The 25,297-nt window shown below is 40.1% G+C and overlaps 1 protein-coding gene across 1 annotated transcript in view; it reads left to right on the plus strand.

Annotated features, from left to right (window-relative positions):
- The window catches only part of LAMA3 (laminin subunit alpha 3), a 105,729-nt gene that overhangs the window by 53,469 nt on the left and 26,963 nt on the right, over positions 1-25,297 (plus strand). The window contains exons 24-39 of the mRNA XM_026035508.1: positions 93-258; positions 725-851; positions 929-1,068; positions 1,452-1,567; positions 2,085-2,296; positions 3,249-3,453; positions 5,549-5,693; positions 6,476-6,616; positions 7,697-7,861; positions 10,011-10,112; positions 11,163-11,246; positions 12,389-12,619; positions 16,402-16,515; positions 20,196-20,305; positions 21,833-21,913; positions 23,346-23,452. Coding sequence (XP_025891293.1) covers positions 93-258; positions 725-851; positions 929-1,068; positions 1,452-1,567; positions 2,085-2,296; positions 3,249-3,453; positions 5,549-5,693; positions 6,476-6,616; positions 7,697-7,861; positions 10,011-10,112; positions 11,163-11,246; positions 12,389-12,619; positions 16,402-16,515; positions 20,196-20,305; positions 21,833-21,913; positions 23,346-23,452 — 2,246 coding nt within the window. The remainder of the gene's footprint in view (positions 1-92; positions 259-724; positions 852-928; positions 1,069-1,451; positions 1,568-2,084; positions 2,297-3,248; positions 3,454-5,548; positions 5,694-6,475; positions 6,617-7,696; positions 7,862-10,010; positions 10,113-11,162; positions 11,247-12,388; positions 12,620-16,401; positions 16,516-20,195; positions 20,306-21,832; positions 21,914-23,345; positions 23,453-25,297) is intronic.

Consider the following 25,297-nt stretch of genomic DNA (forward strand, 5'->3'; position numbering starts at 1 on the left):
TAATACGTTAACTTTTACCATGTATCTTTTTCTTTCATTGTGTTTAATTGTTTCTCTTGACTCAAGAGTAATTAATATAATTCTGTTTTTAGCGTGACATGCCTTTCTTCAGTATATGAAACTCCATCAGGGACTTTGGTTTTGAATGCATTCAGGGATGGAAGAATTTCTGAAGTGCATAGAAATATGCTCTATGAGCAGCTCGCTGCCCCTTTGCCTCCTGACACAGTTAATGGAGTCACCCTGACATCGTCACAGGTAGCTGATGTTTTGAAAATGTTGTTTCCTAACCAACAAAATATGTTATTAGAAAAGTTAAAGAGATCAAATACTGTAAGAGAATCAAAACTTGATGATATGAGATGGCAGAAGTGCTGCAGACCAGGTAAGCCAAAAAGATAATATTCAGAAATAAACAAAAATAAAAATAAAAATAAAAATAAAAATAAAAATAAAAATAAAAATAAAAATAAAAATAAAAATGCCAGTTTCTTTCTAAGCTAATTATTAGAACCACTAATTAAGCTACTTATTAGAGCGCAGGAAAAGAGTTCAGATATGCTTGACATGCAAACAGATAGGAGCAGGCAGACATAAGGTCCTATTCTTGAAAGATGTTCTTAACCTCCTGAGAGATGCAGACAGGTAGTGCAGAGCAAAGCACACACAACTAAACATATTTCCTGAAAAAAATACATTACCAGAGCTGTTCTTGTTTCTGCAGAACTGGATCACCTTGAGTGGGAGAGTGCCCCACTTGGGCAGATACGTGTTTGTGGTTCACTTTTATCAGCCAGCACACCCAGTGTTCCCTGTGCAAGTGCATGTGGATGCAGGACACATGTGGTCAGGTGAGCATCCCACTTTATGTTCTTTTCCCTTCCCTTTCTCAGCATTTTGGGACATTGAACAATATCTTTTCTTCTAGGCTCCTTCAATGCTTCCTTCTGCCCTCATACCTCTGGCTGTCGGGATCAGGTAATTGCAGAAAGCCAAATTGAACTTGATGTTTCTGCACCTGAAGTCTCTGTTACAGTAGTGATACCTGATGGAAAAATGCTCATTCTGGTAAGTTTATTACACAAATGTACTTGGAGATATTCTTCTCAGTTTTAACTTCATTTAGAAATGGATGCCCAGATTCAGGGATCCATGAATCTTGGAAAGTCAGAATTTGTTTTTTAATTTTCTTTTTCAAATTTTTAGGATCTTGTAACTTATTTTTGTATTTTAAATTTTTAAGACACAGTACTCTGATTTCATTGTGCACTGCTTGTAGTGTAACAACTTTGGGGGGAAGATACAAGACATATATTGCTGTTTTTCAATTCAAATGTTATGGTTTGTTAGAAAATCCCAAAGTAATAATGACATTTAAATATATAAATGCCTTATCTCATTCATTTTGTTTTTCTCTGAAATGTAAAGTTCAGTTTTCTTGTTGTTTCAAGGAAAACATCTTAGTTGTTCCAGCAGATAACTACAGTTACAAAATTCTTGAAAAAAAGACTGTGGACAAGTCATTTGATTTTATCAGCCAGTGTGGAGGAAACAGTTTTTATATTGAGTAAGCATCACTTTCTAAAAAAAACTGAACTTCTGTCATTAAGATGTGAACTATTACTATTTTCACTCCATATTGATGAAGTGTGTAAAAATCCCATCACTGTGCTGCATGAATACGCTTTTCATGGCTTATACTGGCTCATCGAAGTTCTGTGAGTCACCTTTCCATGGCTTTCTGTGTAAATGAAATGTAAAAGTAGAGCTTTATTGCTCACTGTACAAAAGAGAAGAACCTGTGTCATCTCTGTCTTTAGTATTTCCATCCTTGCTACCTGGTATTTTGCTTGGCATGCCTGAGCAGATGTGACTAATATAGACACTTTGCAAAACGCATCTCTTACCTACATGTTCAAAGCTGTTTGTTACTAACTATAATTAAAATATCTCTGAATGCGTGTGGATACCATCCTTGTGTCGGGGAATTTTCCTAAAGAGAGGAACCTAATTCCCTGAACCACTGCAGTGTACTTACCTTGCAATTTCCAAGCCTTACATGATTTATATTTTAATTTCAATAGCCCCAAAGGATCACCAGCCTTCTGCAAGGATTCCATTAGGTCGCTGGTGGCTTCCTACAATAACGGAGCGGTGCCCTGCAAGTGCCACCAAGCAGGTGCCACCAGCCCTGCCTGCAGCCCCCTGGGGGGACAGTGCCCCTGCAGACCCAACGTCATCGGTCGCCGCTGTAGCCGGTGCCGAACAGGCTACTATGGATTTCCGTTCTGCAAGTGTAAGTACAGCCCTGGCCTGCTGGACAGCTGAGCAGCTCTGTGCCCTCTGCTCTCCCTGAACAGCCACTGCAGCTGCAGCTTTCTCCACAGGCCTTCGCCGTGCGAGAGGCTAAGCGAGCTGGCCTAGATTTAGGCAGGAGTTCATTCCCTTCAAAGGCTCCTGGTTTAAGATGAAGTGTGCCCTCGTGGGTATTGTCTGATCATGTGTGGTAGCCTTGTTGATTAAAACCCATATCATCTTTCTTCCAGTTGCATAGGTTTTCCTGCACCGACTCTGAAACAGCTTGCAAGTTATTACTGTTGTATCTCAGCCTTCAAGATTTCTTCTAGATAGTCACAGACAAAAAATGATTCCTAGTTACACCAGCAGACTGCTTAATTGGACAAACGCTCCTCAGCTCCCTTCCCCAGATACTACGTTTTATCTTTATTAGTGTTCCTGTAAAAAGATTGCCCTTAACACAAAAACTATTGATTGAATTGATAGTACTTGGAAGCTTGTGGAAATGATAATGCTGTGATGAATAAAGAACCAATCTATGGAAAACAGCCAGAGCCTTAAGCTACTCTCTGAAACAATCACATTTTCTGGAATCCTGGCTCATGTCACTCACACATCATTGTAATTACTGAATCACAGCATGGCTGAGGTTGGAAGGGATGTCTAGAGATTACCTAGTCCAACCCATCTGCTCCAGCAGGGACACCCAGAGCACGGGGCACAGGGCGACATCCAGGCGGGTTTGGAAGATCTCCAGAGAAGGAGACTCCACAGCCTCCCTGGGCAGCCTGTGCCAGGGCCCTGGCACCCTCACAGGAAAGAAGTTCCTCCTCACATGGAGATGGAACTTCCACTGTTTGTTGAAGTTAAACAAGCCACTCAAGACACAGTGAAGTTTGATCATTATAGATTGAGATGGGTTAATTTATAGAACATTTTCTTTGATCTAGTATGCAACTGTGGCCGGCGTCTTTGTGATGAAGTAACCGGTAGATGCATTTGCCCTCCTGAAACACTGAGACCAAGATGTGAAGTGTGCAAGGAACATTATTTCAGCTATCACCCTCTTGCTGGCTGTGAAAACTGCAACTGTTCACACAGAGGAATTGTTAATATGGCAAGTCCAGAATGTGATAAAAACAATGGGCAATGCAAGTAAGTTTAGATTATTGTATTAAACTCACTTCATAACTAATATAAGAATGTGTATTTATAAAAATGCATGAATGATTTGCTTCATTCTTCAGGTATCTGGAAGAGATGGGGGCAGTTTTAGGAACAAGGGTTTAAGCATTGCTAGCTTATGGTTAGAACTCAGCTGCTTCAAGGATACCTGGAATATTTAGTGGAAACGTGGTTTATACAGGGAATTAATGGTGAAATTTGAAGTGACAGCACATGACCAGTTTTTATCTATCTGGTATGGCTTATCCAGTGACCAGTTAGTAACAGACCTCAGATCATTCTGGCTTCTAGATGTGTACATCAATTATAATTATGTACAGAATATCCCCAATTCTTAAAACTGTGAAGTTTCCTTCAACTTTCTAAAAGCTGTCAACTCTGTAATGTTAATAAAACTTGAATAATGTTTGTAAAGAGTTTTGGGAAACTTTGGTGATAGACACTATGTGTATGGAAAATCTTTTTCCATTGGAAATGTAGATGATAATTGCCCTTAAAATTAGGTCCTACATATGATGTATGTTTATTTTTCTGTATTTCAGCATATTTGGGTGCTTTTTTAAATTCTCCTTTTTACATTATCTAAAAAATATGACACACAGATGAAATGCTGAATTTTCATAAATTTGCATCCCATCAGCATTAGTGTAGTTGAACATGTCTGTTTTCTTGGGAGTCCTTAAATACAACCACAAATACCTGATAGTCAGGAGGCTGCGTAGAGCCAGATTTATTTGAATATATTTGGTTTGGCTACATGTTTGCAGAGTCCTGACAGAAAATACAGTCTTTCTGCCATTAATTCTGTAAATATGACAGAAACCTCATTTTCAGAGAATATATGTATTATTTCCTGAGTTTAAATTATTTTGTGAAGTCTGTGCTTTCCATGTGAACTGATTTGATAATTGCCTTATCCTAAAGGCAAAACCAAAATTTGTTTTTATAGCAGTTGGGGTTCTGGGTTAAACTGTAGCATAGTCTCCCTCTCCTGATGCACTCTAAATCTGCGGGTTTTAGTCTCTGCTTTCATTTCTCTCATACTTTATCCTCATACAAGTCAACCAAAGCTGTATAAAAAAATAAATAAGTCCATAACTTAATCTAATACTCCAAAGAATGTGCTTAGCATGTTTATGTTCCAGTAAAATTGAGGATCTTTTTCAGAAATATATATTTTTTCAGTGAGAAGGCTGTGGTTTTTTTTCACTAGGAGCTTAGATTGTAAAATCTGTGAAAATGACAGTTTACTAGTAAAAAGTACTGAAGCAAAAAATGACATTTAGCAAATATTTTTGCACTGATTACTGAAGGACGCAGCCAGTCATTACATTCTGATGAATATTCTTCCTTCGGGGACTACATGAAGTTTGAAGCGCCCATTTAGCTCCAGGAACCTGCCTGTGTGGGTAACACACCTGGGTGACAGTGACAAACGTCTCCCATTGTTTGCTGAATTGAGCAATGGTTTTTAGGTGTTGTATGAAGTGCAGTGTACCCTGTCCACATACTTTAACAATTACCTCCATTAAACTCATACTGTTTTGAAAGTCATCTTTTCACAGGTAAATTTTAAAGGCCGAAGCCACCATAATTATTCCTATGCCTGGGGTTCTCCACCTTTTTAGGAGGCAGTTGCCTTGACTAAGGCCCTGGCGTGTCCTGCAGTTAAGTCTTCTGCTGGCTCTGCTTCCCTGTGTACTGCAACACATGTGCTTCACACCTTGGTGCATCCAGAGAGCAGCTCATAGCTGCAGGCCCTCAACAGCTGCAGAAATGCGCTTCCTCAGCGAGCATTCAGACCACTCCAAATCAGATGCGTCCTCCAGTAGCTGTGTGATCACTATAAGAAATTGCAGTATCTCTCCCATTTGGAATTTGAGGGCAATACTAACCTATGGCTGCTCTTCCTTGGAAGTGATGCAGTTGTTTGAGCCCTGCAGTCACTTTAGAGGTCAATCTGCCCTTGGTTTTCATCTTCCTCCTCCCTCTCTTCCTGCTTCTCCTATTGACTCTTTCCTATGGGAGAAGAACTAACTGCTGCTGTGTTTGTTTGTTGATAAAGCTGCAAACCAGGAATAAAGGGACGACGGTGTGATCAGTGTGCGCCTGGTACTTATGGTTTCCCAAACTGCATTCCGTGCAATTGCAACAGAGGTGGAACAGAACCAGCTGTTTGTGATCCCCAGACAGGAATTTGTCTCTGCAAGGTCAGATAAACCAAGTTACTTATGCATTCATGGACAGCATTTGCACTTCAGTGAATATTTTGTATTTAATCAGGTGAACCAAGTGAGTTTATCACCAGGTTTTCGGCAAGAATTAAACTCATCTGATCCCCACCATGCAGTAAGTGCACAGGTTAGCATGACTGCAGAAGAATGCAATTTTTAACGAGCTCGCTACCTGTGAGTTTCACTGGTGGTTGTTGTCTTTGCAGGAGGTTAAGGTGCTATCAAGTAGATGTTCAGTAATTCAGTGAAACAGTCTCTACCCCCCACACATCTGCTTCATGCATCTGCACCTCAGTTTTTGGATGCTAATCAAGCCCTGTGCTTTTCTTAGCCATGTTATGCTGCTTGACATTTCACTGCAGCATTATATCTGGGAAGTCTTTTGTTGTGATTTGAATAATTGAATGTGATAAATGTGAACTTTCACAAGCCACCATTTAGATTGCAGGCTTGGAAATCCCAGCAGGAGGGTTTTGGCAGGGAAGCTACCAGCTGTCTCAGACTAGTGTTTATTATTCTGCAGTTCACATTATATGCTGGAAAGCTTGTAGCTAAGCAGCTCATAACTAAGGTAGTTTTGAAGAAGTCAGTTTTGTTTGCATTTAGAATATGATGTAAACAGACAAGCATACATTTTTGTTGGTGCTTCCATAAATTTAAGTAAATACCCAGTCAGAAGATTTGCTTTATGTGAAATTTTTGGACTCACCATTAATCTAAGGAATATTCTAAGAATTCTTTCAACTTTGCCTTAACAGGAGAATGTTGAAGGCGCAAAATGTGATGTTTGCCGGCCAGGATCATTTTATCTGGATCCTTCTAATCCCAAGGGATGCACCTCTTGCTTTTGTTTTGGCGCAACCAATACCTGCCGCAGCACAAATCATCGTAGAACCAAGGTGTATTCAATAGTTTTCTCTTTGCTGTCGTGAACCTGCTTTCTTCCCATTAAGGAAATGCCAGATTCCTTCCGGAATTGAAATGATGTTTTATTAGGTGCTAAGGATGCAAAATATTCTGCAAGAAATTGTGCAGATTATGGTGCAGTCTCATTAAGATTTCTGTATAATCCGAAAGTGCTTTTCATAAGAAATAGCCTATTTCGTGTGTTTGCTTACAAATCACTAATTGCTGGCAAATCAGTAGCTGAAGTAATTGAGTCAGCCATCTCTTGATTTAGATTTATACACCAGTTCATCTTTAAAGTCAAAGTCTCCTTCAAGATGCTTTCATAAGCATATGTGTGATTTTACATCTCTAGATGTAATCTGGATTATGGCACTTAAGCAAAGGATGTGAACTTGGCCTTGGTGAGGTCGGTAGCAAACTTCCATTGGCTTTAGGGAGCTTTTACCCAGTGGTTGCCTGTCTTTCCCCAAATGCCTTGAAAACATGTCTATTTTCTTGTCATACTGCTTTGGGAACTGGCCGGGCCATATACATTAGGCTTTCTTTCCTGGGAGTGCAATGATAAATAACAGGATGTCTGGTCACTTCATGAAGAAAAAAGCCAAATTGAAATGTCCAGTAGTGAAGAGCCAGAATTTTAGACTACATTACCTGCTTCCCCCTGGTATCCTACCCTGTTCCCTACCTCTCTGTTACCTCACTGCACTGCAACGGGTCCATGCTTTGTCTTTTGTGTTAGTGCCTTTGGCAGCTGCAAATTATGTCTTTGTTACTTTGTCACCACATTCACTGTGGGACACCTCCATAAGGATTGTGACTTCATGTGACTGAAGCCAGGATTAATTCACAGCTAACTAGTCAAATGCCCCCATCCCATCAGCTTTAGCACATCTGTCCCACTTAGCTCCCTTTTGTGAGGCCCTTACAACATCCTCTGTGCCGAGCCTTTAGACTGGCAATGAAGGGATTGAATATAATAGGGAATTACAGAGTCAAAACATTTTTGCCTCATTAGTTGATCCTGGGAAAGAGTAAAACAAACTTTTATTTTCTTTATGTATTTTCATTAGTTTGTGGACATGAGGAACTGGCGTTTGCAGACAGTGAATAAAAACATTGACATTCCAGTAACCTTCAATCCCGTCAGTAACAGTGTAGTGGCGGATGTTCAAGAATTGCCTGCTTCAGTGCATAGTTTGTACTGGAAAGCCCCACTGTCCTACCTGGGAGAGAAGGTAAGTGACACCAGACTCATGATTTTTTATATTAAGTGTTCATTTTTGCACCACCTTTGATAAAAGGTCTACTTCTCTGTCTGGGATACATTTATCTCTCTTCCCCCAATAGATTCTTATCTCTGCCCCTTGACCTGCCAGGAATCACAACATTTGACTTTTGAGTACTGTGTTAAACATATAACCATTAATACAGAATTGATCATCTCGCGGGGTGTCAGAGTGGTATGAACAGCATGGTCAAAGTGTGGTTTGGGGAACTGACACCTTCAGGCACTCACCTCACAGAGCTTGTGAGACTCACAACACACAGAGCTTGCCAGTGCCAGAGTATCCTTTAGACTCCTTAAGAATATGTCCTGGGCAGACTTCCAAGGCATAGAAGATGATTAAGTACTCAACTGCCAACAAAAATGCCGTCTTTGTATTCCATATGTTGCTGGAAAGACTGATTAAATGAAGGAGGGCAAGGTCTAAAGGTTTGTTATTTCATTGTGTGACTCCAGTACTACATTTTTTGCTCTTTAACTTTACACTTACCGTTTGTGTCAGGGGAGGTTTTCGTGAAGGGAAGAGCAGCACCTGGTTTGTAGTTTGAATTATGTGCTGCTCTTCCTGCTCAGGCATGCAGGGAGTCCCTCACTGACAGTTACTGTTCACCAGCATCTCAGCCTGGGGTTCACACTCACCAGGCAAGCTTTGCTGGTGGCTGAATGCAAGCTCAGTGTCCACACTCTTCTCCAGCTGTGTCTAACAGTGTCTGTAGCTGCTGGCTAGCTGCAAGATATATAGGCTTTTCAGATGCAGTCTTCCTTTTTCAAAAGAGAAAAGTAGTGTTGTAGGCACAATTGTATTAAAGATGACACAATTTGTGAAGTTCTTCTTAGTCTCTTTTAAGGAGTGCAGCAGTTTGTTTCATCCTACTCCTGTGTACAGAGGTAAATATGTTTCAAAGTGATTGAAGAGTGCGCTTAGCTAGGGCACTTGTAATTTGCAAGAGATTTTTGTTTCAATGCAGTTATTTTCTGAAGAAGTTTCATTAAGAAAAATTGTTTACTGTCATAGTATTAAGCTGAAAGAAATTTTATTAATCCCATAATAAAATGTAAAGCAATCAATAACCCTCTAAGCATAGCTATGAAGAACAGTGCTTTGCTCGTTATGTTACTTATGACAGTATCGAACCAGGCATGTCAGGACTTGCATTTATTTACAGTGTTAACACTGTAAATAAAATAGATCGAATTTGGCCTTGCTTTTATCTTCAGTTATATGTAAGTATATATTTTAGTTGGCACTGGTGGTATCACATGGCTAGTTTTACAAGCCAGTAAGCTTCATTCGTTTTATCCTGTGATGAAAATTTCAGTCTTTAGTCTATTTCCAGTAATATCTCATTTGGAAAATGTGAACAAGATGACTACAAACATCTTTCAATATGAGGATACTGAAAACACCATTTTCTATCATCTTAAATATTTTAATCACTTCAATTGAAACACTAATATTTAGAAGAGTATATTTTTCTGTATGTAACTTTTGTTTACAAGGGGGAATCAAATGTAAAATCTACAGTAGTGCCATAAACTAACTCTCATTGAGAGTCCTCCATGTAGGCTTTTCCTGGTGTAAGAAGGCTATGCCTGGAGCTTCTTTTCCCCTCTCTATATTTCTAACCAGTGCACTCAAGAACTGCCCAGGGAAGCTATTTGTCACCTAACTCAGACATACTTGCCCAAATTTGTGTATTGGACAGCAGTGTATTTATTTGTTTTTCTTTGAGGCCTCTGTGGTCATTAATAGTTAAGCCAAAAAAAGGTAATTTTTAGCTCGAAATCAAGGGTCGGATATCACCTTCTTAAAGAGGTGAGATCAGTAGAAGTCCTGTCTGCTGGGAGGTGACACAGAGATTTCCTGATTAGGTTCAGGTTTGTTAAAAGCCTAGAAAATGTTCTTCATGAGCAGAATCTCTCCTCTAGAATTTGGGCAAGAGCATTCAGGTGAACATGTGATTTTCCCCATGACACAGATGACACAATCCCAGATATTAAAAAATCCTGGATGAATGAGTAAACTTGAATACAAAACTTCATTAATATCAAGCAAATAGTTCAGTGAAATATTTCTATGCTTGTGTGTTTTATTATAGCTTTCTTCATATGGCGGCTACCTAAGTTACCAAGTGAAATCATTTGGTTTGCCCAGTGAAGGCATGGCCCTTCTGGATAAAAGACCTGATATAGAACTGACAGTAAGTTTTGTCCTGTTGTTTTTTTTCTTTCAAGCAGTATCAGTACCATGACTTCTTCTGTTTACCCTGCAGCTATTGTGAATTTTACTGCTGCAATGTGCCTAGCTTTTACAGCAGCATGCTATTTCTATAAAAGTGATTTTATTGCATTTTGCTCAAAGCCATCAACACACTTATCTCTGTTGCCAGAGAAATATATTATTAATCATAACTGACCTGAGAGCAAATAAAAAGATAAAATAGAGTTTTTTGTATAAAACGCACCTGTGGAAAAAAATATAATTAATGAATTCACACTTTTCAGCAAGTATAGCCTTGACTTTGCAAAATATGTCCTGAATTCTGTGTGTAATTAATCTCATTTTCTGTGAGATTTTTTCAGCGTAAAATTAAGTGTAATTATAAGCCTTTGATGGACTGAAGGAAAAATGCATTTTAGGTTAACTGCTTTCTAATTCAGTTAGATGAAGGCCAAAATTAGAACCTCAGTTCTTTGTTTAAATTGCCAACAGAATGGCTTCAGGCCATTGGAAATATTAATTCAGTCTTTTAGAATTCGCCCTGGAAAATGTTTCATGAAGTGTTCCTGTAGCATCCCACTTGTTTGTGCATCAGGGTCAATGAGTGTTGCTCAGTCCAGTTCCATTTTACTTCCCTTTTTATGATAACAAAAATATTGCACTCAAGACAAACTTTAAAGATGTAACAGGATGTTGCTGCTTTTTTAAAAAGAAAGCAAGGGCAGCAAAAGACACTATCTACAAAACAGAAATAGTAAGTAGTTCCTGTAAAAAAAAAATGGCAAGCATTTATTTTATTATCTCTGTGTTTTATCTGAAAGCACAGAGGTTAATAAGCACAAACAGGGAAAAGCCCATTGACACTAGAACACGGTGCTTGCTATGTTACCTTGCTGACAAAATGACAATTTTCATGGTATTACTTAGTTCTTACCCTCCAAATGACAAGATTAATGTGCTTCACCAACCTCTGAACACTTTATCATAAAAGGCAGTGAAATGGTGATGTTATACCCTCACTCCCACACAGGGCCAGCAAATGAAAGTAGCTTATGTGGATCCTAACAACCCACTGCCTGACCGTCAGTATTACGGCCGTGTTCAGCTAGTTGAGGTAAGAAATTAAAATATAATGGGCTCAACTTTCCTCATCAGTAGAAGTCCATTTCACATGCTTTCCCTTTTCTTCTCTGAGGTACATGAAAATAGTAATCTCTGTGGAAATGGCAAATACTTGATAGTGTTAATGAATAAAAACTTCTCGAATGCTGTAGATTTAAAATATAAAATATATGTATTTTTCTCTTTCCTGTCACATTGAGCTGGGCTTCTGATTCATGCCATCTATTTCTAGCATCTTTAAGTTATGTCTCATGTCCAGTCTAGTCCTTAGCACTCCCTATCCTTTGGAGTCAGTGGAGTAATACTGACTCAATGATCAATGAAAGATGATTCATCCCATCCCCAGACATGTACTTAACAGAGGTGGAATGAATTGTTATCTCTTTTCCTCGTCTTATTCTAAAAGGAGTCTAGGTACATAGAGTGGATGTCCAACATTTGAACAGATGAAGTTAGCATTTCCTACCTTAAGTCTCTGCTCAGAGAATTAAACTTGGGTAGTTTGGTCCCACTTACAGGCAAAAAATATAATGTTTTTTCAAAGGAAGTTCCATTTTCAGTTAGATTGTGTGAAGGCAGTCCTGAAAAATTGGGGGTTTAGGACTTTGTTTAATCTTAAAAAGAAAATAATTTTCCTCTGCCTTTTTTATTTGGTGAATGATCCCTCAAAGAAATTTGACTGAGAAAGAATCTCTCTACTTCATCACTATTCCTATCTTAAAACGAATTCATGATACTTCAAAGTCTTACATACCTTTCCCAGTATCAGCATCCCCCTGGATCTTTGTTTTCACTTCCTGAATATTGAATTATTTAATTGTCTTTCCTTATGTCTGTACTACTTTCTACAGCATATCCCCATTGATTCCATGGAAATCAATGAAACTATTGATGATAAATGAAATGAAACATAGATTCCAGGGGAATCTATGAAACTATTCTGTGTTTACATTCATGATTTTTGTTTGCCTGACCTCTGTTTCCCTCCACAGTTCCCTGTACCACAGTACCTGGGACTATGGGGGTCTATTCTGCAATTTTTTTTTTTCTGTTTTCTGCCACCTTGTCTTCTCTGCAGATATTCTTTTTGAAGAAGTTGCCGGACTGTGCTCATTTTCTATCCTTAATCTGCAGGGAAACTTCAGGCATTCCAGCAGCAATAAGCTTGTATCCAGGGAAGAGCTCCTGGTGATCCTGTCTAGACTAGATGGCTTACACATCAGAGGCCTCTACTTCACGGAGACTCAGCGATTAACCCTTGCTGAGGTTGGGCTGGAAGAAGCCACCAGCGCAGGAAGCGGCAGCATTGCCTACAATGTAGAGACATGTTCCTGCCCTCCTGAGTATGCCGGTGACTCATGTCAGGTAGGAGATGTTTGCCTCCATACTGTGCCATTATCTCCTGCCTTGCCTGCAGCTATACATACTGGGTGAATTAGAGAAAGCAAGTAGTTATTAAAATACTTAAATATGCTGCTTCTAAGTTTGAGCTCTCCTGGTGGTTCAGTTATTTGCACTGTCTAAGTAGCTCTTTAGGGCTGTTCAACTCTTGATTGCATTGTGGAACTGTAAATGTAATGTACAATGTGCAGTGTAATATAAAATAACACATTATGACTACACCATACTGAGGAATTCTCTGCTGCCCTATGGAAGACTGAAGAATCTCAGTCTCTCTTACTTTAATGGAGAGAAGGTCAGAGTTGAATTCATCAGAGTCGCAGAGACCTTACACGAGGAGAAAGTTCTTGATAGCAGTTAGCTCCTTATGTAGTAGGGAAATGGTCCAAAGAAAAGAACTTGACCCTAGATAATTCTGGGCACTTTCCTAGTCTTTTTTGGGGAGCCTACTGTTTTTCAATTTTTATAGGAAAACATTTTAAAACTTAAGCTGTCCGTATTTGCAAAACATTTGGAGGTATTTTTTGTCTAAGATAACGTGAAAATTGCAGAATAATACTGTCACCTGGAGAATGGTGAAATCCTAGCCTCTGTAAAATATCCTGCCCCAGCCAGTTGTTTCTGTGGCTGTAAATCTTTTGGCTGTCATTTTGCTTAGCTTAGATCTTAACTCTTCTCATGAATTAATACCTGAGGTAACATAAAAAGTAGTGGAGAGATAAGTAGTGTACAGAGTGCACAAAATATGAGGCATTATTGCTTGAGAAAATGGTTGAAGGTTACCATAAAGCAGCAATAACTGTGCTAACCTCAAACCTTTTTGAGATGAGAATAGAAAACTAATAGCTAGACCAGAGCAGCTGCAGAGCCACTGACCAAACTGACCTTTACAGTTGAATTCATATACGTCCACTCCTCAGGAATTGTACATCAGCTGCTGAATATCATTTTGGAAATATTTCTAGAAATAAATTTTTCACCCATTCAATTCTGTGCCACATGCAAATTGATGAATATTTTCTGGAATTCCTACTTCCATCCCATTGCTTGCAACATACTGCCCTTATATATAGCAAGGGCTTTTTTTACATAATACTAATGAAAAACCATAGCCCAAAGGAAGTGATGAGGACGCAAAGCCGTGCAGGTCCTATGTGCTGTATGTTTGTGCAGCATTACTCATTCCATGATTTACTGCTCTAATCATCTAGCTCTGTCTGAGTGCGTTAGGTGGGGAGAAGGTGATGCCTGCCACACCTTAAGGCAGGTATATATTGAGCTGCAGGACGTGCAGAGTTACTTGTTAACCTCGGAAACTGCAATGTGTGCTCTACGGCTTGACTCACGGAGAAAGTTTAAAGGTGGGGCCCATCACGGCACAGAGCCTCATTAATCTGAGTCAGAAGCTGAAGAATAAGGGAGCGTGCAAGAGAACATTTGAATACTGAAAGCACAGCGCGTGTTAACCGTGGAGCTGAAGTAAAATGACGGCCAAAACACAGAGGCTAAAGACTGTGGGGTGGCTGCTTGTCCTTTTAGTAGTCGTAGGGCACTGTTTCGCACGAGATGCACAGCAGAAGCTGTCGTATCCTCATCTGCAGAGAAGCCACCAACAAGTTCAAAGGGATTTTAGCCTGAGACAGGTAATTTATTCATTTTCTCCTCCTTGCTCACTTCCTTCTTCCCCTCACCCTCCTTTTTTTTTGATGGACGGATTTATAACAACTTATACATTATTTAATGCAGGAGCAATCAGGCAGTTAATCTTATATCTCGATTCATTACGCTAATGAAAGGATGTGCAAAAAATTTGATTTAAATTGCTGTTTACTTAAAAACAGTCAGCCTGAACTCATAAGTGCTTCAAGGTGCCTGGAGCTTTACCTTCCTGAAGAACGAATATTTCAATATTAAGAATATTATTTGTAAAGTAAAGCTTTCAGTACTCCAGATGTATTGTTTAAAGTTTAAAAAGAGTGTAAATAGAGAAAAAAAAAAGAAAAAGATTTATTGATATGTCCACATATGCATATTTGGATATAATTCTAAAATTAATCAAAAAAATAGACTTCAATAAGTAAAAACTATATGCGCCAAAGCCTATATTTTACTTTGATATTTCAGGCCTGGCTTTTTCAGAAGCTGTGTAAACTGACTGTGTTTTTAAAAATTCACCATTTTTAAAATATATCTCAAAATATTTTGGGGGAGGATGCATGTTCAGAATTCACTCTTTGCTCGTACTGAAATCAGTATTAAAAAAACTGTTGATGATATTGGTATTTTGTGGTTTTTGTTTGTTTGTTTATCCCATATTTGAAGAAAGCAAAGGTAGCGTTTGCATCTGGTTTAAATAGCTCAATATTCCTTTTGGGATCTGCTTTGGGAGAGGTGACTTCTAGTATTTCTGTAGCTGGTACTTACACAAGTTAGTTCTGTCCCTGCACAGATGTTCATGCTTCAACCAACTGCAGCAGGACTTGAGGCCCCGTCCTGCAAACACTCTGCTCTTCAGATTGCTCCCATCAGTCTGGGTGGTGCAGTTGCTGTGAGAAAAGATTTATGGATTCCTTTAAAGTTCAACTATGACTTTTATTTCTGAGTGTCATTGGGGCCAGCCTCTAAGTATGATATAGTGGTGATGCACAGGGACCGTGTAGGCCTCCCTTGCTGGAGGCATGAATCTGGGAGGTATTTGCTTCATGGGAGCACAGCTTCCTCCCTGCTTCAGTGCTTCAGTGCTGCCTCTGATCTTCCTTGCACTGTGAAAAGGAGCTTGGGGAAGAGAGGCAGGGATAGACTTGTGCTTGGCCATTTCTTTTGTGGTTCCTGTGACAGGAGCCCTGGGAGGAAGCTGAGCAGAGAATGTGGGAATGAGCATTTGAAGTGCTCTGGAAGTGGGAAGGCTCCTTGCCCTGGAAGGATTCCTTGCACTTCCCCTCCTCTGCACCCACGCCAAGCAAGACGCTGGTTTTAACGTACTAGCTGCTGCCTACCTGGTGTAGGCTGATAAACTGAATGACAGGGTCTCCTGCTTCATTCATAAAGTTCCTCTGGTTCAGCTCCCTGAACCAGACTTTTTCAGGTTGACTTGGATCTGATGTGCTCTGTTTCTGTTCGTGTGCTCTCAATGGCTGAACATTCTTTTCATGCTTTCCTGGTCTCCGGGACAAGCCTGTACTTGCAGTGGTCTAGTGTGTCTACAAAACTCTGTGTTTTGTAAGATCATCTAGCTGTGCCTAAGTGTGGCTTCATATAGCTCCGGGTAGACTTATTTTGGAAGTCAGGATGAATTCACATTAAAAAAAAAAAATGTCATTAGAAGTACTTCCAAAGAAAACACTGCAGTTAAGTTATTATCAAGAGTTCATATAACTAGCTAATGTATGAGATTTCCTTACATTATTCTTTGAGCAGAATCAAGTATGAATCTATATCCAAATCTCTGTGTTCTACATCTTTGTATACAGCCAAGGGAAATGTGTTTTGCTCAGGGGTCAGAGTCAAAATGGTGAAAAATCCACAACTACAAAACACAGAGTAGTGTTCAGATGCTTAGGCTGAAACTGCCTCAGTTCTATTCTTTGCCATTTGCTGATTTAAAATACGTGGGCCTAGAAAAGTTTGTCAAGAAATGTATACCTCCATTACTCCTTTGGAATAGCAGACAGTTTCTTATCTCAGAACCGGTGAAAACTTTAATTTCATCAACTTTAATCTTTTTTTTTCTCCCTGCCTTTGCCTAGGAATGTGGTCTTGGATTTTATCGTGAGAACAAGGGATTATTTACTGGACGCTGTGTTCCCTGCAATTGCAATGGAAATTCAAACAGCTGTCTAGATGGTTCTGGAAAATGTATTGTAAGTAAAATATTAATGAAGAAATGAAATTGGGGAAAATAAAAAGAAGGCATTCACCTCACAGCAGGATAGGCTATATAGTATTGTCATCTTGCTGGCAGAATAAAAAAAATAGTCCTTGCATACCTCAGTGTTTATATCTGGTACTATAAATGAGTCTCATTTCCAGTCCTGCGTGCACTGTCATGTGTAACATAACTGTAGGTAATTAGAATTATTTGTATCCTGTCCTGTTTCTTCTTTGCCCTATAATTTTGGTAAATTCATGGTACAAAAAGACACGAAATTAAGCACATATGTAAAACATTTGCAATTATGTTTAATAAGTGTGAAGTAATATCATGGCATATGTAGTATAGTTTTAAACATCTAAGTTAGGATTTATAAAAACTGACAAACAGTATGTTCATGCATAGTGTAGTGTTTGCAGAATAATATCTTTTTAATCAGCGTCAGTAAATCTCTACTAATCTTAATTTACAGTTAGATGGATTTAAAAGTATTAAGATAAATGGGATACAAGTTAGATTAATTGGAAAAGTGCAGCTGTTTCACAAGATACAGTGGGGCAGAATCTGCTGCCTGACAGACTACATCCAAATTAAAATTAAATCCACCATATTAAATCCAAAGCAGCCTCATCAGTGGTGATTGACCCTAGTAGCAATGAAAATGTGACTTTTAGCCAGCAGTGGCTCTCTAGCTGCCCTCTGACACAAATTGTTTAAACTGTTTGTTTCCCAAAAAAATCCCACTTAAAACTTGTTACTAATGTTTCGCTTAATGTATAGACAAGAAGCTGGCCAGCTTGCAGTGGTTCATTTTCTGTGTCCGTCCCTCCTTGCTCGCCACAAATCCGTGCTGCCCACGGTGCGTTCCTGTCCCCGCTTTGTCCCAGCCCACGCGGCTGCCTGGGTGGAAGCTGGGAGCCAAGGGAGCCTCTTGTGGGGCTCGGCCCACGCGCTGCTTCTGAGGGGAGGCAGGGCAGGCCAGGGCAAGGAACTGCTGTCACAGAGCTGTGAAGATTGAGAGAGGTTTACTTCAGATGAAAACTGTAAATCTCCAGAAAGGCAAACTTTACTTGTCCCTCCCAAAATGCCCAGTTTGGGTTTATCTTTATCCTTCCTTTCCTGTATTGGATTAACTTTTGGCTAGATGGAGCTAAAACAGCGCTTGGCCCTGGGACAAACGCTAGGATGAGTGAAGTCATCCAGCATAATACGGTGAGGAAGATAACCCGAGGCGCCAAAATTACATTCATGAGGAGCGAGGTCTCCCTGTGCAGAGGAACCATGACAGAGGTGGCCATGGGGAGAAAAAAAGGCAGAGCGTACCGCGGAGCAAGTCACCTTTCAGGCCCGGAATGCACGGCTGGCTCGCTCGGCCTTGCCAGGGCCATGGGCCCCCAGGGCCATCCCCAGCAGCTCCTCTGCTGTCCAGCTTCCATGGGAGGCTTTGCTCGGCTCAGTTCACCCTCACCCTCTCCTCTGTGGCAGCAGCACAGTCCTCCTCAGCTCGGGCAGAGTCCTGTTGCCTGGTGGTGGGATGAGAGGGTGGCAGGGCTGCTCTCCTGAAGGTGGAGGAGAAGCGGGTACAGGAGGAGATGAGAAGCTGCTGCCCTTCTAACACAAAAGTACTTTTTGTGTTCCTCTGGTCCCCGCCTTCCCTCCTGAGAGGTACCTCCCCCATGCTGCAGCATGTGCTGAGGCTACCTCATCCTCTGGGGTGTTACTTCATGTCATGTAGCACCATATACATAGGTGTCTCCCCTGTGACCCTGGCCCATGCAGTAGTGGCATCCTGTTCCACATGGGCCCTTGGGGCTCAGGTGAGGGTTCTCCTTCCAGACTTTGGAAGGTGACTGTTTGGAAAGGCTGTGACTCCCGGCTGTCTCTGTTCTCCTGTCCTATGCAAGGCCTGAGGGAACCTAAAGAAAGACCCGTGAGGGAGTTGCTGGCTGCCTTCTGCTCTGCTTTGGGACCACTGGCCTGTGCCTGCCTGTCTTCATATGCCACATAGCTAGGGGGGAGTTAGGAACATGCGGAGTAGCTTCCATATGAAAAATTCTTCATATATATATATATATATATATATATATATAAAAATATAAATATATATATATATATAAAAGTATATGTATACACACACATATTTACTTCCATTTTGGTAGACAGAAAGGGCTTTAGCAAAACAAAAGTCAGCAGATAAATTCTGGGGATGCAACCAACCAAATATTTTCACCTAAGGCAGTATTAAATACTCCTCTTTTGCTTCTTTTGCTGTTTTATTTTTCTTCAGGTTTATTGCAGGACCATTAAGAAACACGTTGAATTTTCTAGGAGCTCTTTGCAGGACAATACTTTTTTTTTTTAAAAAAAAAAAAAAAAGGTTGCATTTTAAAATGGTTCCTTTTATAAACTTTATATTTCTTTAGCTTATCCCAGGTAAATGGCCCATAGTTACCATGAACTGAAGCTTTGCCTGCTTGTTCCCAGAGCCTTTCATAAACAAGCCACCAATTTAATTCTTTAACCAAAACAAATTACGGGTTACTATGTGCAGAGGCTGCAGGAAGGCTTGTTGGCGTTGATAAGGGAGTCTTGGTATGAGGAAATGTGGACAAGAATGGTGTACAAGAGGACAGGTAAAGGACAGAAATTGTTCTCAGTTGAAGGGAAAAGTGGCTCTCCTGCTGCACGTCCTGGTGCCAGGGCTTATAACCACAGCTTGAAGCCACTGGAGGTCCCTGGAATGGGTGACTCCTTCCACCAGATGACCACTCTCTCTTTACTTGCACTTTGTTAGTACAAAGCCAGCTTGGTGGGTCACCAAGTCCCTCTGTTGCATATTGAAGTTAGGAAGAAAACAGGGAGAGGCTCGGGGCTTGCCTTGGTGACCGCTCACCAGCGCATTCGAACAAGTTCTGTTAACATCTCCTCAACTACAGCAAAAGCACTTTGATCACCACACTTCCCCTCCATAACTTATGGATGTGTGTGACGTTCAGACAGCAATAGGAGTAAGAATGTTCCTCAAAATAAAGTGTAATTTCCAGCTATTCTATCATGGAAAGTGGGCTGTATTGGTTACAGTCTTTTTCCCAGCACTCACTTTTCATTATTTGTTGCAGTTAGCAAATTAAAAGTAAATTACATGTACACGGGGAAAGATGCATGAAATTCAAATTTAATCAGAATCTACTAAGAGAATTAGCTTTGGAATTCATTTCATGGGTTTTTTTAAGAATATATTTGGACTCAATTCACCACATGCTTTTAAATTATGTCTGCCTTCTAATTTGCGTTAAAATGCAAAATTTAAAGTTACATTTAAATCTTGTGAATTTTCAATGGCTTTTATTGAAATGTCAAGACGTAGATAATGTGTTATGGGAATTTTCCTAACAAACTACATATCTGGGTGAATCCCTTTAAAATATATTTAATACTAATTGTATCTATTCTCTTCCAAAATAGTGAGCAAAAGAGACTTTCTACAATGAGAATGACAGAAACTAATGTCTTATCGTGAAGGCAGCTTGGCAATAAATGCTTGGTTATGTGGTAGGGAAAAAACATCCTTAGAGTGTCTGAGTAGATGGGCTATAGTATTTAAAACATTAATAAAGCTATGTAGGATGAGAAGTGCCAGTTAAAAGTCTTGCTTGTTTCCTCTTTAAGAACTGCCAGTATAATACTGCTGGGGAGAAGTGCGAGCGCTGCAAGGACGGTTATTTTGGAGATGCCACTCAAGGTTCCTGCCGGACGTGCCCTTGCCCTTATACAAACAGGTACTGTAAAGGGCCTCAGAAGCCAGACATAAAGTAAAGGGAAGAAGAGTAGCGTGTAAGTTATCTTTAATCTCATGTTTACTACCGTCGTGCTCAGCCACATCTCTTTCAGCATAGAGGAGATGAGTGGCCGTAATGATGCAAGTGACATAATGATGAAAGAAGCCTTTTCTGTGAATTCAGAAAATTTAGTGAGATGCAAAAATAATTTAGAGGATTAAAGCTCATAAGCATATCTACATTTCTGAAAGATCATGCCATCTCTTGGGGCAAAAGCTCCGTTTGAACTGCAGATGATACTCAGCAAATATTACTTAGTTAGAAATAATTAAATTTCCTCAGATCTAACAAGGTTGCCAGGCTTTTAAAAGTGGACAGTAAATGTATTTTAAATGAATGATGTGCTGAGCCATGTTGTTTATGGACATTGATCAGCTCTGAAAGGTACAATGTGTTAAAGAAAAACAAGCCTAAGCTATGACTTGCTAAAGGCACCACGCGGTACTTGCAGGTGCAGGAGCAAACCCCAGGTAGCCTTAAGTAAGAGACGTGCACTCGTTGACAATAGACAGGCTTTTCATTTATTAGAGGCCTGTCTGATAGACCTGTTTCTGACAGCACTGGCCTCTTCTGCAGGTGTTTGCCTGAGGCTGCCTGAGTGTATTTTTACTCATCTTTTGCTTTAAGAGCACTGAGTTATCTAGGGAGCCCATGAGATCTGCAGTAGTTTCGTAGCTGCACTTTAGGCTGGTATATACCACTCACTACATGGGAAATGTATTTTCCATTACTGGAGTCAGCAGTTTTGAGCTAGCTCAAATTATATGTAATTCTTAGTGCAGACTTCTGACACCTGTCTATGATGGAGAGACTATTCATGGAAACAACAAAGGTGGCCTGTCTTGTCTTCACCTCCTGCCTTCTTCTCACCAAACAATGGGCAAAACAATGGTGAGCCACCCCACTGAAATGTCAGTGTGGGTGAGTCTGCTGGAAGGACTGTACAAAAATGTTCATTGTGTTAATAAGATATAGCCTAGAGCTTTCTGAGGTAAGGCACAGCTCTATCCTGCCTTGCTTAGAAAAAAGAGTTTTAGCTACATAAAAATATGATCTGATGCTTCCATCCATAAATAAGCAAAGAGTTATACAAACAAGAGGGAACTTTATCTAGCACAGACTATTGATTTTTGCCTAGTAAGATAAAATAGCCACATAGGCTTGTTTTATCTTACATCATTGCTATTAAGGTTTATTTTAGGCATTCCTTTGTGGAATGAACTATTGCATTCTGTCCAGAAGGTCAGGAAATTATTATTTTTTAATCAAAGGAAACAACCTAAAGAGAAAATTTGAAACTTCAAAGAACTAAGACGCTGCAATTTATCTGGAGGCAATTAAATTAACTCGGTCATAATTTGGTATAAAAGCCTTTTAATATGAAATTCATTTAACTGAATTTAGCATCTAGAATGTAAAATGGATTTAATTATGTGCTCACAATGAATGTTTTGTTTCTTCTTACAGCTTTGCAACGGGCTGTGTAGCAAATGGTGAAGAAATCCAGTGTCTGTGCAAAGAAGGCTACACCGGCGTTCGCTGCGAACGGTACGTGGCTTGTTTCTCAGGGCAGGTGTCTGCCAGAGACACCGTGAAAGGAGGTGGATTTGTATTATGTAATATGTGTACACACGTGTGTATGCAAAACATGCACGTACTCAAGGAGGCATCTAATTATGTAAATAGCTGCTGTCGTGTGGTGCTGTAGTAGAATTGCAGATGAGACCCGAGCACACCTGAATAAATGTAAGTAACTCTCCGCAAGAAATTCACTGACTACACAGCTTTTATCAATGAGAGAAACATCAATCACTTTGAGCATGTGCTCTGTGTCTTCTGTCTTACTCTTCACTCTTGCTAATAATAATACTTCCACTCTGTCCCATTTCCAATTGGAAACATTTCTTCCAAGGTGTTTGCTGGTGCTCCAGTCTTCTTAGTTAGCTACCCAGTGGCAACCACGTAACGTTGAGTACCATAACCTCCAGGCCAGAGCGTTGCCACGTGCCCTGCAGGTGAGGTGTACAAACACCATGCCGAAGCTCTGTCTTTTGCTGGAGTGTTACAACGGTTTGGCTGAGCAAAAGAAATAGAACATAGCAATTTCAGGCAGGAAGAGGAAGCAATTTCATTGAGTGTCAAATCCAGGAGGATTTAAGGATAATGGAATGGGGTTGTCTGATTTGGAAACCTCAGGCTAGTAAGTCACAGGTGACTCACCTGAGGACAGTAGCACGTTATCTTTTAGCAGTGCAACTTAACAGCATTTCAGGACTGTTACCTTTGACTTAAAAGCAGTAGGTTATGAACAGATTTGTTCTTCCAGCTCTAGCGGTTCCAGTGGAAAATAATGCCACCATCAGCTATTCCTCATGGCCCCTTGATCATACATTACAACCCCTTTAGGTCATACAACAACGTGACTTTTAGAAATATTAGCTAGCCGATCCAGCCAATGTGTTTTCCCTAGAAACTACTTAGGAATTGCTCGTGCAGGCTGTGTTGCTGGCGGAGGGCAGAAGGAGGTGGCGTCCAGCAGAAGGGTGGCGACCTTGGGTGCCACGGCCCTTGGAAAACTCAGCATGTGCTTGCAGCATGATGCTAGGGGAGACATGAATTCTGGTGGGATCACAGAACAGAATGATAGGATTTGCCAGGTCAAGCCTTTTAAAACTCTCTTGAAGTGTGTGTTTTTGTGCCTGTGTGTTTTTATAGACCAAGTGAATTATTTTTAGATGAGCACTGTGGGAGTTATTTTATTTTTAGAAACGTTTTCTGTAGTGCTTGGATTGAGATTTTTAACGGAGTGCAGAGTATACTGTAAACCAAAAATAAATGATTTTTGTCTAAGTCAAGAAATGAAATCTACTACTTGACAGTTTCTTCAGGAGGAGAATTGGGTCTTTGTTATGTGAAAATATATTTGCCAGAAGCAGGTTCAAATACTTAATACAACTATATTTGTGTCTCTTTTATCTAGCTGTGCTCCTGGATATTTTGGAAATCCACAAAAATATGGAGGCTACTGTCAAAAATGCAATTGTAACAATAATGGGCAGCTGGTGAGCTGTGACCACCTGACTGGAGGTATGCAAGGGCCTGTGACCATGTTTACACTCTGGGAAGCAGAGCAGTAAGATCTTCTGATTAGCTGAGCTGAAGGAAGTACCTAGACTTATAAGAAATGGAGCTCATTTTTCAACAAATGTAAGGTTTTGTGAAATATAAGAGCATACTAATGAAAGAGCTCTGCTGAATCACTGAGCTTGCCCTTGCAGGGCATTTTATCATGTATTTTCCTTTCTAAACATTATCAGTTATATTTTGCTTTTCTATTTCATGGGTGTGCATATAAATGCATTAATATTTTTCCTTTAAAATAGTTATCATATCTTGCCACTCTGTGTTAGGGATTATGAAACATGCCTCATGGAGCAGTCTTAATATCCCTTTCTAAGGGTATCAGAGACATACTAGTAACGTCTTCAGTGTGTGTCAGGCACTACTGTATGAGGTATATCTAAGCTAACTGTGTTTGCCATGGGAGATAAGCATCTGACTGGTACTCAGGAGGCTGTTTTGGAAATCCTGCTCTACACCAATCTGCAGACTGCAACTTCCTTAATTTTCCTAGCATCAGTTCTACACATACTCCCATACCAGATAGGTTCTTCAGAGGCTTTTACACCACAGGTACATGTTTGCTTTATCTACTATAATTCTGAGGTAAACGGTCTACGTCTGTGTCCCTCAGCCCTTCCTGTGATTCACCTCTTTCCTTTGAAATACCCTTCATTCATAAATGTGCAGGTGCCGTTCTTGGTTCTCCCGTGTTTTTCCTCTCCAAAAAAATTACCTTTCTTTCACCAGAGGCGGCTTTTCCTTCTCTCATTGTAGTGAAGTGTCAGACTGATACACTCCTGTCTCACATTTCATTTCCCTGCTCTCCTGTTGAGACTGTAATCAAGTGACTTAAGGATCGTGATGTGGTGATGTGAACTGCAGTTGGTACCTGACACAGTTTCTCAAAGGCTAGTTCTCATTTTCTCTTTCATCATTAAAATAAGGCTTCTTCGTTACATTTATATTTTGTGTGGAACAGATTCAAGCTTTGTTTGATGTTTTACCTTTCTTTCCTTTTTGAAGCAAGAGTTTGCTAGGACAGACTAATCCTCAGGGCAAAATTCAGCAAGCCAGTTTGTTTTCAGTTTGTCTCCAACAATATATTCTATTCAGCCATCTTTTTCTCTGCATTAGCAATAAAACCTTCTGTGATCAGCAGCACAGCATGTTCTAGCAGGTTGATACGTGCGTGATGTTTGGCACTTGGCTGAAGGTTTTCATTTCATCATTTCTTGGCTGATGTCATTTGTGCACAAGCTGCAATAATACTTTTATTTAGCTGATACTTCATAGCCACAGCTGAAATGTATCTGGTGCTAGCTGAATTATACAACAGCAGGACTGCACGTGTATTTGCTTTCAAAATAATTTTCATCTTTCTCTTACAAACAGATTCTTTGTGACTTCCCTTCTCTTGGCAGGAATGCTCACTACCAGTGCTGTTTAACCTCCTGATGGTTTAATGGGCAAGTGCCAAAGGAAATGGCACAGCTAGGCAGTCTGTTCCAGGCTGTTTCACGCTACTGTTAAAGTTCAGGTCTAATTTTATCACCGTAGCTGTTGTTGACTCTTGATAGCAGCAGCAGCAAAGGCTGCTAGATCCTAAGTGCATCATCTGAAGGAAAAGACTTGCTCAGCCCTTTCCAACAGGCAATGGCAGCCACCCTGTGAATTTTTCAGTAGTCAATAGGACTAAATCTGTAACAGGCACCTAGGCATAAAGACAGGAAGATTCCTGTCCTATACGATGATATTTTTAGGAGTCAGCTCCTGCCTCCTAAAAGCTGGAATTCAGGGTAAGAATCATGC

The sequence above is a fragment of the Nothoprocta perdicaria genome, unplaced genomic scaffold, assembly GCF_003342845.1.
Source record: "Nothoprocta perdicaria isolate Ctin4 unplaced genomic scaffold, notPer1 scaffold_16, whole genome shotgun sequence".
Classification (NCBI taxonomy): Eukaryota; Metazoa; Chordata; class Aves; order Tinamiformes; family Tinamidae; genus Nothoprocta; species Nothoprocta perdicaria.